Genomic DNA, 15,009 nt, shown 5'->3' on the forward strand with positions numbered 1-15,009 from the left:
CTATTGTATGTTATCATGTACTCAGTTTGTTCAAGTAGTTTTGTTCTGTGTTTTAAAGAGAGCAGAACCAGCCCTATGCATTGTTTAACCAAGTAGTTCTAGTTGGTCAGTCCAGGGGCAAATTGTAAAAGCTCTACATTTCAGTTAAAACTGCTGTTGCTTGGGTAAACAAAAAAAAAAGATGGGGAAAATGGTCAACATCTGCAACTCATCCATGCTTCTGTTTTCTAATCACTTTATCCCGGGAGAGTTGGAACTCTATCCCAGCAAACAATGGGCATAAGGCAGGGTACACTGTGGATAGGACACCAGTCCATCACAAGACACACACACACACACACCAAGGGCCAATTTTCTCACAAGCCTGCAGAAGGAAACCAGAGTACCTGGAGGAAACCATGCAAACATGGGGAGAACACAGGAATTCCACACAGACAGCACCCCAGGAATTGGACCCAGGGCCCCAGCGCTGTGAGGCAGCAATGCTAAACATCGTGCCACTGTGCCACCTGATTTGAGAAATAGTGGGTTAAATGACCTCTGTGCACAAATGCAACTAAATGAAATTTCAGCTTGCCTATGTTGCCACACCCCTAAACACTACCTGTACCCCATCCCATTATGAGCAATTCATTTTTTCTCGAGACAAAAGTTTGGATTCAGGGTTGCTTTAAAATAACTGCGGGGCTGGGCTGGAGGGGGATCCCCAGTGGTTTCACTCAGCTGTGCCCTTTAAGTCCTGGAATCGCTGGTTGCCATCAGGCTGATATCATCAGCCAGCTGTGGCGCAGGACTGCCAGCAGGGCGGCGCACCACTGCAGGAGAACAGCTGGGGTTGGGTGACCTTGAGATCAGCCGGGATATGGGTCTACAGCCCAGGCAGCTTGGCTGGGAGTCCTGGGAGTTGGCAGCACTAAGAGAGCTCTGCCAGTCCGCTGTCCAGTACCTTCGCTTGGCTGAAGAAGAGGGGAGCCACGCAATGGGGGAACCCCTGCCTGTCGCCCTCATCTACCAAGTGGATCAGTGATTGCCAGTTCCAAAGGAAAAGAACCACTTTGTGTGACCATTGGAAGTATAAAGGCACACACACTCCTGTGAATGTTTAAACTCCTGCCAGATCTGTACGTGAGCCTCCTTGAGCCCATGGTCAAGAGGAAAGAGTCTAAATACAGACACGGGAAATGAACCCAGTGCCAGAGAGAGGTGACTAACGAGAATGTCCTGTACCTACATCCTGCACTGGGGTCACGCCACCCAAAACCTTCATTTCCTGCCACTGGGCTGAGCAGCCGTGAGATCTGAAAATATCACGGCATCAGACAGTCTGGGGCTGCCTCTCTCGTTGGCTTTTAATGCAGCCCCATCTGCCCACTGCTTCATTTCAAACCCACACAGGCGTCTGATGCAACCGGCGCGCGCTGTGCAACGTCAAGATGGAAGGAGAATAGTTTCAGCATTAGTGGTCAGACGTCACTGCCGGTGGTCCATGGTCCCCCACTGAGACAGTATGATCCAGAATCCTTACGAGTTGCTGACAACTCTAGAGGGATAAATAACATCCCCCCTGCCGAGAAACAAGTAAGAACACGTTCAAATACACAGATATAATGGGTTATCTGATGCATTATATACAGTATCTGAAACTGGAACAAAATGCAGAGTTTTGCCAAATCAGCTAATAATCTGACCAATTTGCTTCTCTCTTACAGTGTATTCATTCATTTCAGAGCTGTCTTCAGACAGCTGTACCGAGGCTCTTTTTGCTGGAATAGTCACACAGGATGGAAGACACAGTGAGACAGAGAACATCTCTCGGCAAAGCAACAGGACAGGAGACACAATTAGAGAGCAAGGAGACAACAGGGAATCCTTCAGTAATACAAATAACAGAACAGGAGACACAGTGAGACAGGAGATAATGGAGAATCTCTCAGTAATATAACAGGACAGAAGACCGAGCGAGAAGAGATAACGTCCTTCATTAACACACACAACAGGATAGGAGACACAGCTGGAGAGAGGGAGAAAACCGAGAACCCTACAGTAATGCACACACAGTAGGTTCTGAAAAGGTGGGTGGGTATCCGCACAGATGTTTTGTGCTTCCGATGTTAGTTAATTCTCTACAGCTGTGCACATCTGGAGCAGCTAATGGAGTGGGATTGTGTGTGTCCCACACTGGGAGGGGGTTGTGATGTCATTGGAAAAGAGATGCTGGTAATACAAATCTGGAACTTGTGAACTCCATTTCTAAATCTATAACTTTAACATTTAACAGCTGAGGATTTTAGCATATTCTAGTAAAGTAAAGCGCAGTGAAAACAGGGTAAACCCACAAGCAAAAAAGATATTACCCCATTACAGAGGAAGCTCCTCGTGTTAAGGAGTAAGTGATGTGATAAGAGAGAGGGAGGGAACAGCTCTATCGTATTACAAAATACCTTACTGCTGTGCAGTATTGTACTACAATAGATTTTTCTGGACAGTATGTGCAAAATATTGTATTACAACACTGCAGATATTCTGTAAAATGGATCTATTTTGTATAAGATTTACAACTATATATATAAAAAACATGTAAACTTTGACCTTTGACCTTGGTTTTTATCCATTTTCCAGAAGGGCACACCGATACAGCCTACTATGTTGCCATTCTTCCAAGGGGAAACAAAACAAGTTTAATTAAAAGAACAACTCATTGCTCGGATTTCCTGTTGAGAGGAAATGCCTCATCTTGTAACCTCAACAATATCATGAGCTGGGTTGGGCGGGTCAGTGGTGGGACAGTTTCTGGGATTGAATTGCTGAGAGAGGCCCAAGTCTCTTCTGCTTTAAAAACCAGTAGGTTGTTTTTTTTTTAAAAAAAAGTGCAGGCCTTGGACCTGCAGGGACAAGCTCAGAGCGGGAGGATCTTCAGGTTGCAAATGGATAACGTCTGCGCATCACTAAAAACACAGCGCGTCTGCTGCAAAATTCTCTTTTCTCTTCCATCTCCCTGCTCTCACCGGCTGGTTGCCAGAGGCTGCAGGTGGGAAATCTCAAGGCAGGGAGCTCGCGCGTTTCCTATACAACACACAGGCCCACGCCCCCTCTCTTTCTCCTCAGTGGCGACTCCGGGTCGCTGGCTGCAAGGGATCTGCACACATCATCCCCCACCGCTCCGGGCGGAGCGAGGGGGAGAGAGAAAGCAGGACAGCGCTGAGACGGAGAGGGGGTGATGGGAAATGAGGAGCGAGGGACTGCGTGTCACGAGTGAGTCGAATCGTCGGTGTGGGAACGAGGAATTTAAAAAGAGGCTTATTGTGAAATTTGATCAAGTTCCCAGTAGGGCACAGAGCAGCCACCAGCTGGATAACATCCGTACACTAGACTCTGTCAGACATACTGATTGACTGAACACTCCAGTACATTAACACTGCACTGAGAGAGAGGGGTTAATACAGTCCAGACACACTGACTGGACACTACAGGACATTAACACTGCACTGAGAGAGAGGGGTTAATACAGTCCAGACACACTGACTGGACACTACAGGACATTAACACTGCACTGAGAGAGAGGGGTTAATACAGTCCAGACACACTGACTGGACACTACAGTACATTAACACTGCACTGCACTGAGTCCAGACACACTGACTGGACACTACAGGACATTAACACTGCACTGAGAGAGAGGGGTTAATACAGTCCAGACACACTGACTGGACACTACAGTACATTAACACTGCACTGAGAGAGAGGGGTTAATACAGTCCAGACACACTGACTGGACACTACAGGACATTAACACTGCACTGAGAGAGAGGGGTTAATACAGTCCAGACACACTGACTGGACACTACAGGACATTAACACTGCACTGAGAGAGAGGGGTTAATACAGTCCAGACACACTGACTGGACACTACAGGACATTAACACTGCACTGAGAGAGAGGGGTTAATACAGTCCAGACACACTGACTGGACACTACAGGACATTAACACTGCACTGAGAGAGAGGGGTTAATACAGTCCAGACACACTGACTGGACACTACAGGACATTAACACTGCACTGAGAGAGAGGGGTTAATACAGTCCAGACACACTGACTGGACACTACAGGACATTAACACTGCACTGAGAGAGAGGGGTTAATACAGTCCAGACACACTGACTGGACACTACAGGACATTAACACTGCACTGAGAGAGAGGGGTTAATACAGTCCAGACACACTGACCGGACACTACAGGACATTAACACTGCACTGAGAGAGAGGGGTTAATACAGTCCAGACACACTAACCACACCAAGAGAGAGGGTAGAAACTACTGTATGAAGCAGACAAAAAGAATTCCTGAGAACTAGCCAGGAGTAGGAAGTCTAATCCCAAATTCAACAAATCAATCCTTGTGGCAAAAAAGCAATTGAGGAATACAAAATCAGCAAATGTACTAATAAAGAAAGGCACGGATGTTTACTGAAGAAGACTATAACTGCTTACCTAAAAAAACAGAATATTTACAGACAGCACCGTTTTAATGAGATGAGTAATGAGATTGCTTAGAATGTATACAAATATATTAGAATATATACAAATAGCTCTAGCACAGTTTATTATAGACAGGAGATGAGTTCACATAGAATATACACAATCCACTTGTTCAAGCCGGACATTTTCCATGAGACTCCAAGATTACTGAAGAAACACACTTTAACACTCACACTAATGTTACATAACCCACCAGTGCTTTTTGAAAATTGGCACCTCCACCTCAGTTGGACCTGACTGCAGCATGATGAGATACTGGTGGATTATTACACTAACAACTTTCTAGGAGAAAGTCAGCAAAGGATTACAGAGGAACTGGCCTTTACTTACCCCTCTCTGGTCTTTCAGGAGAAAAATTAAAGTAGCTAATGTATCGCATACCTCACTTTCAAAAGTTTAAAAAGCTTGAAAAGATTCTTTATTTTCTCATGTCGTCTTAGTGAACAGTAAAACAGAGGTGGAACTATGTGAAAGTGCATTTAAAAGTGAGATTCGGATGCACTTCTTTACACAAAGGGTGGTAGGAGTGTGCAACAAGCCGCCTAGCCGTGTTGTTGAAGCTGACACTCGAGCTTCTTTAAAAAAATACCCGGATGAGATCCTCCGGTCAAGAAAGGAAGACACGTCTTTACAAAAAGGGCGGTGGGAGGGTGGAACAAGCTGCCTAACCATGTGGTTGAATGTAATTCTTGGATTTCTTTCAAGAAGCAGCTGGGTGAGATCCTTACATCAATTGACAACCCACCACCAAATGGGCTGAATTGCCGCCTCTTCTTTGTAACAGCTCCTGTGATCACAGAAAGAATGGGAAAATCTTGGGACAGACAAGAATCTTTTATTTGCATGTCACCACTACAAGTACTTTAGCATCTACCCATGAGGCAGCAAAGAACTTGAGAGACACCTAACAATTGTTCGCACATCTGGAAGCCTCGATTCCCTTGACTGCATGTGTGGCTGGCGTCCAACAGGTGGCACTTGAACGGCAGTTGTGTTGCATGTTCAGAAATGGTGAGGTGCCAGTGCTTTATACAGTCAGCGTTGTCCAAATGAATACATGTGAATGCAAGATGGATTCCAGAGCTCCGGGCCGGGGGGAAGGAGCAGAATCTTTATGACCGCAGGATAAATGAAAGAGCCCTGGCAGGAGTTAGCGTGATGGTTTTATCTCACTTGGGTGGCATCACTGGGCTCTGCGGGAATATTGCCTCACTTCACCCTTGGCAAGCTGTATCTCACCAGTCTGTTTGATTGTGCCCCATTGGCAACACCCGGTTGCATCCACCTTCACTCCCTGGGCAAGGGATGTGATGTACTTCCTCACCTTTGAAACAATTAGGTTTTCCCTCTGTGGCTCAACTGCAAAATTTAATTCTGCCTGGCAGCCCTTTTTAAACTTCTTTAAGAGCTTGCAGCTTGACCCAGACATATGAAAGACCTTGAAGACTGGGGCGTCCCTCTTCTGTCCTTTCACTACCCTTTTTTACTTCCTTTTCTCTGTTTCCTTTGCTTTTCTCTTCCAGATTTCTGGTTTCCTTTTTTCTACTGATGTCTTCCTGTTTTTATATGATTGATTTACACAGTTTGTTTAGGTACCAAGTCTTTCCTGCCATGATGATTGTTCACATGTATTCATTGTCGTATGTGGTACCATGTAATATTCTTTCTTTTCCCTGAAAAAACAATGAACAAATTGAACATAAAACACAGTGAGACAGCTTTCTCCAGGAATTGGGGATGAAGAGTAAAGGGCAGGAGTTATAATGGGAAAAGGTGGGAAATGGGAGAGAAATGCCTCCTTTTTTACAAATGAAGGAGGGAGTGGAAGATGGAGACTTAATAGTTTCTAAGCCCATGTGTGGGTGTTGGGCTAAGGATTTCATTGAGGATTTAACAATTTCACCCTCCATTTCCACGGTATTTCAGGAAAAAAGCTCTGCATTTTGATAAACTGCTTCACACAGTACTGTAAAATAGGTCTACACTGTACAGTACACTGACTACACTGCATATACTGTACAGCCATCTCACTCATACTATTGTACAGTATGGTGTCATCAGTGTACTGTACAGTGAATAATGTATTGTACACCCAGTGAACTGTACTGTACACACACTGCACACTGCCTGTACTGTACACCCAGCCCACACACTGTGCACCGACTGTACTGTACACCCAGTGCACAACGTACTGTCCACACACTGTACACTGAATGTACTGTACACCCTGCCCACACTGTACTTTCCACACACTGTACACTGACTGTACAACCAGTGCACAACGTACTGTCCACACACTGTGCACTGACTGTACTGTGCACCCAGCACACTTTACTGTTCACACACTGTACATTGACCGTACTGTACATCCAGTGCACAACATACTGTCCACACACTGTACACTGCCTGTACTGTACACCCAGCCCACACTGTACTGTACACATACTCTACACTGACTGTACTGTGCACCTAGCCCACTGTACTGTCCACACACTGTACACTGCCTGTACTGTAATCCCAGCCCACACGGTGGATGTTGTCCACACTGTTCAACTGTGTATTTTACACATCTTTTACTCTGTACCACTGCACAATATAATTATGTACACTCTGTTACTAAAGACTCCTGCCACTTTTGTACTGTATTTTAAAACACCCATTCTGATGTTTTGAATTTGATAGAGATACCTCAATACAGGTTGTTATACCAATATACAAATTTGTGAACAATAGTAAAATAATAAACACACCATTTAAAATAGTATTTTATTTGTACTATTCTAAATGTAAGAAATAAATATATACAATCCTTCTTTAACAAGTACAAAGTTCTCCCTCCTGTTGAGCATTTTCTCTGTCCTGGAGTGGATGTGGCAACTCTTCAGCTATGAAGTGTCATTATTTCTGTTCATGTCTTTGGTCCATAACAGAATCAGTGATACTCAGCCACTCTCAGAGATTCTCTCAGTGCAGTGTTAATGTCCTGTAGTGTCCAGTCAGTGTGTCTGGACTGTATTAACCCCTCTCTCTCAGTGCAGTGTTAATGTACTGGAGTGTCCAGTCAGTCAGTGTGTCTGTATTAACCCCTCTCTCTCAGTGCAGTGTTAATGTCCTGTAGTGTCCAGTCAGTGTGTCTGGACTCAGTGCAGTGCAGTGTTAATGTACTGTAGTGTCCAGTCAGTGTGTCTGGACTGTATTAACCCCTCTCTCTCAGTGCAGTGTTAATGTCCTGTAGTGTCCAGTCAGTGTGTCTGGACTGTATTAACCCCTCTCTCTCAGTGCAGTGTTAATATACTGGAGTGTCCAGTCAGTGTGTCTGGACTGTATTAACCCCTCTCTCTCAGTGCAGTGTTAATGTACTGGAGTGTCCAGTCAGTCAGTGTGTCTGTATTAACCCCTCTCTCTCAGTGCAGTGGTAATGTACTGGAGTGTCCAGTCAGTGTGTCTGGACTGTATTAACCCCTCTCTCTCAGTGCAGTGTTAATGTCCTGTAGTGTCCAGTCAGTGTGTCTGGACTGTATTAACCCCTCTCTCTCAGTGCAGTGTTAATGTCCTGTAGTGTCCAGTCAGTGTGTCTGGACTGTATTAACCCCTCTCTCTCAGTGCAGTGTTAATGTCCTGTAGTGTCCAGTCAGTGTGTCTGGACTGTATTAACCCCTCTCTCTCAGTGCAGTGTTAATGTCCTGTAGTGTCCAGTCAGTGTGTCTGGACTGTATTAACCCCTCTCTCTCAGGGCAGTGTTAATGTCCTGTAGTGTCCAGTCAGTGTGTCTGGACTGTATTAACCCCTCTCTCTCAGGGCAGTGTTAATGTCCTGTAGTGTCCAGTCAGTGTGTCTGGACTGTATTAACCCCTCTCTCTCAGTGCAGTGTTAATGTCCTGTAGTGTCCAGTCAGTGTGTCTGGACTGTATTAACCCCTCTCTCTCAGTGCAGTGTTAATGTACTGGAGTGTCCAGTCAGTGTGTCTGGACTGTATTAACCCCTCTCTCTCAGTGCAGTGTTAATGTCCTGTAGTGTCCAGTCAGTGTGTCTGGACTGTATTAACCCCTCTCTCTCAGTGCAGTGTTAATGTACTGTAGTGTCCAGTCAGTGTGTCTGGACTGTATTAACCCCTCTCTCTCAGTGCAGTGTTAATGTCCTGTAGTGTCCAGTCAGTGTGTCTGGACTGTATTAACCCCCCTCTCTCTCAGTGCAGTGTTAATGTACTGGAGTGTCCAGTCAGTGTGTCTGGACTGTATTAACCCCTCTCTCTCAGTGCAGTGTTAATGTACTGTAGTGTCCAGTCAGTGTGTCTGGACTGTATTAACCCCTCTCTCTCAGTGCAGTGTTAATGTACTGTAGTGTCCAGTCTCTGAGTACTGCTCTGCATCAGGCTGGTCCTTGCATCTCCTTACTTTGTCCTGCTCCCCCTCTCTCTTGCTTTTCTGTTTGCTCTCAGACCCAGACTGCACTCCGGAGCTCCGGCTGGCCTCCTTTCCTTTCTCCTCCTCTCGCCCTCCTGTCCCCCGACACCTTCCCAGCAGGCCCTGGCAGCGGCGGCGGAAGGAGGGGTCGCAGCAGGCGTAGAGCAGCGGATTGAGGCAGCTGTTGGCGTAGGCCAGGCAGGTGGCGTAGGGGTGCGCCAGGACCAGGACTCTCTCGAAGGCGCAGGAGGTCGGCAGCACCTCCAGGCTGACCAGGATGTCCAGGATCTTGTTGGTGTGGTAGGGCAGCCAGCAGAGGAAGAAGGCCAGGACGAGGGTGGCGATGACCCTGAGGAGGCGCCTCTGCCGCCGGCGCTCCCCCGCCCTCTTGCCGAAGTGCCGAGAGAGCAGGCGCCCCAGGGAGCCGTAGCAGAGCAGCAGGATGCCCAGGGGCAGCAGGAAGCCCAGCAGGGTGGACTTGAGCCCCAGCGCGGCCGTCCACAGCAGCTCGGCCCTGTCCCTCTCGCTCGGGTCGTCCGCCCCCACCAGGCCAGAGAAATCCATCACGCAGGAGTAGTGGGGGTGGAAGGCGTCCCCGTCGTCGGGCTGCAGGGGATTGTGGGAGGGCGGGGCGCTAGCCTCCACCCCCTGGTCCTGGAAGTGGGCGCCGCCGCCGCCGTCTTGCGTCTCCACTTCCTCCCCGTCCTCCCCCAGCTGCACCTCCCGCACCGTCCTCAGCAGCAGGGCGGGCAGCGCCAGCACCCCCGCCAGCGCCCAGACGCCCGCCACCAGCCAGGCCCCCAGCCTCCCGCCTCTCCGGCGCGCCCCCGCGCCCCGCCCCGCCACCACCCAGTAGCGCTCCACGCTGAGGCCGGTGAGCGAGAAGACGCTGGCGTACATGTTGAGGGCCACGAGGTAGCTGCTGAGCTTGCAGAGGGGCCGGCCGAACGGCCAGTGGTAGCCCTGGGCGGTGTAGGCCGCCCACAGCGGCAGGGTGGCCACGAAGGCCAGGTCGGCCGCCGCCAGGCTGGCGATGAGGGAGTCCGTCAGGGAGCGGCCCGGCCGGGAGGGGGCGGGCGAGGAGGAAGAGGAGGAGGAGGAGGAGGAAGGGGGGGGCACCCGCGGGAGAACGGGGCAGGCCCGTCGGAGCCGGGGCACCGAACATCCCAGGTACAGCCACAGGACCAGCGCGTTCCCCAGGGAGCCCAGGACGAAGGCCAGCAGGTAGACCAGGGGGATGAGGACCCAGGTGGGGCTCCACTCGCTGTAGTCGCACAGGGCCAGGGCAGACGGGGAGGGGGAGGGGGTGGGCAGGGCCAGGCCAGGGGCGGGGGCAGAGGCCTCCATGGCGCTCAGGTGAGTGGTAGGAGCTCTTCTCCGGGGCTGTCTGTGTGGGCGGGTGTGAGCGCGAGGGCGCCCCGCTGTGTCCGTGTCTAGCTGGTTTGGCTCTCTGTCCGGGGGGTCTGCTGGGCTCTGATTACCACCCGCTGAGTCAGCCCAGCTGTGCGCGCGAGCCGGTCTGGCTGTTTCGCTCCTCTTTCCCTCTGCCTCTTCCTCTCCGCATCCCAGACTCCCTCGTGCCCTTTTCCTGCCCCGTCTCGCTCATCCTCCCATCTCTCCAGCTCTTCCTCTGCCCTGATTAGAAAGAAACAGGAAAGCAAATCAGAGACTCGAGGTCCCACAGGAACCACTTTTGCTATTTAAATCTGGGTTCGGAAAAGAAAAAGAAATCATCTAGATGACTCATTTCTTCAAACTAATACTCTATGTCCCAAAGCAGACACTGTGCATCCAGAACAGACTCCATCACATTTTTTTAAAATATGCACATAGGGAAACCAGGAGAATTTACTCCATACGCTCATCGGCAGATCTTAGTCTAGATCCTTCCTGACTTCAAGCAAGCAATCCAGCATTTGCTATTAAACCTTTTGAGAGAATCTCTATTCTAGATCTGCAGGATATCACACTCTTTATTGCAGAGGATGCACAAATGCAATCTAGTCCATCAGAAACTTTATTTTACCATATGACCCTTTCATCATCATCTTCATCATCACCATCATCATCTAATCTCTGCTGAGAAATCGAAGACCCAGTGAGTAAAGAACTGATCTTTTCTTACCTTCATTCAACGAGCCCTGAAAAACTGGGACTTCTCCCTCTCACAGCTGTGATCTCTGTTTTCTTCTGCTTGTTTTCTCTCCTAAATCCAGTTGGTGTGTTTCAGAAAGACCGCACTGAGAGTGGCTCCCTCTCTCTTTTCCACTCTGCCTGTCTTTCAGTTTCTTGCCTCTCTCTTTCAGGAGGGATGAGTGATCTACAGCTGCTTCAACTCTCTCTTTTCCAAGCAGACCTCTCCTCTCCTCCCTCTCCAGTCCCCTCCCTCCTTCTCTCTCCAGCCCTCCTCCCCTTTCTCTCTCCTCCCCGCTCTGTGTGAAGACCCCGTTTCCAGTAAACATCCGAAAAGGCAAACACTGCTACCTCCACACACCACACACCCAGAATACACACTGAGATGACACACCCACACATTCCTTTCACTGATGCTACACAGCAAACACAAATTCACATTTCAAAATCACTGACTGGACTACAGCATTGCCAAAGAAGTAACAATAAACATTTACAAGAATGACAAAATATTTGTGTTTGTGACGCTCCCTCACTCTCTGTTTTGTGACAGGAGATCACATACTGGGCTGCAGCGATATTGATTTTCCTTCCCCAGTAGGATGGGAAGTTGCTTAAGATTAATTATTTTAGGGAAGAATGCTCATCTAATCCCAGAGTAATTCTCAAAGTGCAGCAGAAAGTGCATGTCTCCCTGCTGGCTGTGCTCACTCTCTCTGGACAGTCGGGTCTGCCTGTGTCCAGTTTCTGTGTCCAGGCTGTGGTCACTGAGCCTGTCCTCTCTAGACAGACAGGTTTGTCTCTGTCCAGTTTCAGTGTCCAGTCTGTGGTCACTGAGCCTGTCCCCTGTGGACAGACAGGTCTGTCTGTGTCCAGTTTCTGTATCCAGGCTGTGGTCACTGAGCCTGTCCCCTGTGGACAGACAGGTCTGTCTGTGTCCAGGCTGTGCTCACTGAGCCTGTCCCCTGTGGACAGTCAGGTCTATCTGTGTCCAGTTTCAGTGTCCAGGCTGTGGTCACTGAGCCCGTCCCCTATGGACAGTCAGGTCTGTCTGTGTCCAGGCTGTGCTCACTGAGCCTGTCCCCTGTGGACAGACAGGTCTGTCTGTGTCCAGTTTCTGCATCCAGGCTGTGGTCACTGAGCCTGTCCTCTCTAGACAGACAGGTTTGTCTGTGTCCAGTTTCAGTGTCCAGGCTGTGCTCACTGAGCCTGTCCCCTGTGAACAGACAGGTCTGTCTGTGTCCAGTTTCAGTGTCCAGGCTGTGGTCACTGAGCCTGTCCCCTGTGGGCAGACAGGTCTGTCTGAGTCCAGTTTCTGTATCCAGGCTGTGGTCACTGAGCCTGTCCCCTATGGACAGTCAGGTCTGTCTGTGTCCAGGCTGTGCTCACTGAGCCTGTCCCCTGTGGACAGACAGGTCTGTCTGTGTCCAGGCTGTGCTCACTGAGCCTGTCCCCGGTGGACAGTCAGCTCTGTCTGTGTCCAGGCTGTGGTCACTGAGCCTGTCCCCTATGGACAGTCAGGTCTGTCTGTGTCCAGGCTGTGCTCACTGAGCCTGTCCCCTGTGGACAGACAGGTCTGTCTGTGTCCAGGCTGTGCTCACTGAGCCTGTCCCCTGTGGACAGTCAGCTCTGTCTGTGTCCAGGCTGTGCTCACTGAGCCTGTCCCCTGTGGACAGACAGGTCTGTCTGTGTCCAGGCTGTGCTCACTGAGCCTGTCCCCGGTGGACAGTCAGCTCTGTCTGTGTCCAGGCTGTGGTCACTGAGCCTGTCCCCTATGGACAGTCAGGTCTGTCTGTGTCCAGGCTGTGCTCACTGAGCCTGTCCCCTGTGGACAGTCAGCTCTGTCTGTGTCCAGGCTGTGCTCACTGAGCCTGTCCCCTGTGGACAGTCAGCTCTGTCTGTGTGGTACAGTTTCTATGGCCAGGCTATGGTACAGGGCAAAGAGCAACAAGACACCAAATCCCCCTAGCGTTCTGAATGCTGCCGATGATGTCGGGACCGGTGGCAAAGAAAGAAAGGGCCGTCCTGAGTGATTGAGTTTTCTCTGGAATGTGGTGAGCTGTTAGCACGGTGCTAATTAGCACAGCTGAAAGGGAAGTCGTTAAGAGCAGTTCAGACAGACGGGGCAAATATTTAATCATCCCTTTTGTCACCCCCCTCCCCATGCCAGGAGACAACAGGGGGTCCCTCTCTGTCCTGATCATCTGGTCCCTGGTTTTCATCTGGACATCCAGCCCTTATCTCTTCCCCTCCCGTTCCAGCACAAGTCCCATTTTCAGTTATTGGCACCTGAGCTGCACCAGGGACAGCGCTGTAGCATTTCATCGATACCTCTGGGGCAAGGAGGAAATCGGAAGTGTCGAGCTGGCAGGAAGGCAAGAAATGAGGAAATCTAAGGAAGATTACCAGAAAAAGAGGGAGCCTCTCAGCTCCCCTAGTCTGTTTGGTAGTTATTGGGAGTCCGTCTCCCAGTAATGCTCCTTCTGTCTACAGTATATGTCAATATTTTATAATATGTCTTTGTTGTAAATGCCTGTAACGTGTCTGTAGATTTTATTTTACTTTTATTTTTTGTTTTGTTTCCTGGGAATTTCGTTATTTTATCTGCTTTGGCTACACTGATTGTACCCATCGGTCATGCTAATAAAGCACCTTGAATTGAAATTGAATTGAATTGATTTATTGACCTGAGCATCCCAAAGTATCAGCTTCAACCCCTTGGCTGGGTAGCTTGTACCCTGCGATCCTGTACTCCCCTCGTCTGCACCAGAGAAAACTGTCTTATTATAGCTTGGCATTCCCATGGCCTGGTGTAGCAGAGAGCAGTGAAGGAATGTTGACACCACAGTATAAACATGGTAAGATCACTACGGTAAACATCTTTTCTTTTACGATCTGTGACGTTCGCACTGTTCTGCGGCACTTGGTCCGTGTTGTTGTTATAGGGCCTGTGTCAATACTTGCAGTCCCTCACCAGGCTGGACATTGTCCACTCCGTCTCAAACTCTCCCCGCCGCCTGATGCCCAGCTGTGCAAACAACGGTCAAACAAAGGTGGACACGGAGGATGCGAGGCTGCAGTGTGGTGGAAGGGGGGGGCTCTGGCTGTCCCCGGAGTCACCCCGCTCCTGGCAGAGCCAGACATGGGAATGACACAAGACGAGTCACAAACGAGAGGAGGCCCTAGCTCGTTGGGTTGTTAGCACTCAGTGGACCTGAGAATCTCAGTCAGTCTTTTCTGTGAGAGAAACTAAGATATCGGCTTCAGGAATATGGACGGGTAGCTTGTTCCACACTCCCACCACCCTTGCTCTCAGTTTTAAGTGCACTACTACAGTTTCCACTCGTGTCCCCTGGTTCATGCTTCACAGTTCTGAAACAACATGCTTCACGTTCTGAAGAAGCACGCTGGGTGGACTTCGTTAATGTCTGAGACTTTTTGCGGGCTGTGCTGCAGTCTAGTGACCACACACCATCCCTTGATCTTAATTCTACACTAATCACCATACATCCCAAGACGCTGTGGTTTTTATTCGTTTTCCACGGGAAGATGTGTGAACATACACACCTCAGGCTTTTTCAAAGCCCACAGCCCAGCAGCTGAATCCAGAGACACACGGCGCTTACGTCGCCCCCACTTCTCCGTGCATTTATCTCCCCCACTCATTAGAATAACTGAAATAACAACTTAGAATCAAGAATTGCTTTAGAATAAGAATTGAGAATTTAACTTTTCAGCGTTTATCAAGAAACTCACAACCCTGTACAGCCGCTCACACGACAGACAGAAAATAAATATCATTTATTTATTTATTCATGTGATAGCACAGAACTCGCTCATTTTTTTTAATTATTTGTAATACGCATTTTCTCACAGTCGTCCACTGAGGACCGCGTGCTCTTCCGAAAGCCGGATTTCTCGCGGCTCCCGCCAGCA

The 15,009-nt window shown here is 49.2% G+C and overlaps 1 protein-coding gene across 1 annotated transcript; it reads right to left on the minus strand.

The window, feature by feature from the left end:
• Nucleotides 1–7,289: 7,289 nt before the first annotated feature.
• Nucleotides 7,290–11,286, minus strand: aplnr2 (apelin receptor 2). Its single transcript, XM_088918791.1, has 2 exons — nucleotides 11,066–11,286; nucleotides 7,290–10,575 (listed from the first exon to the last, which is right to left on the minus strand). Exon 2 carries the CDS (start codon nucleotides 10,285–10,287, stop codon nucleotides 8,854–8,856), a length of 1,434 nt encoding a protein of 477 aa, XP_088774917.1. The 5' UTR covers nucleotides 10,288–10,575; nucleotides 11,066–11,286; the 3' UTR covers nucleotides 7,290–8,853.
• Between the last annotated feature and the right edge of the window lie 3,723 nt (nucleotides 11,287–15,009).

The sequence above is a fragment of the Atractosteus spatula genome, chromosome 6 (assembly GCF_055471065.1).
Source record: "Atractosteus spatula isolate fAtrSpa1 chromosome 6, fAtrSpa1.hap1, whole genome shotgun sequence".
NCBI classification, from domain to species: Eukaryota; Metazoa; Chordata; class Actinopteri; order Semionotiformes; family Lepisosteidae; genus Atractosteus; species Atractosteus spatula.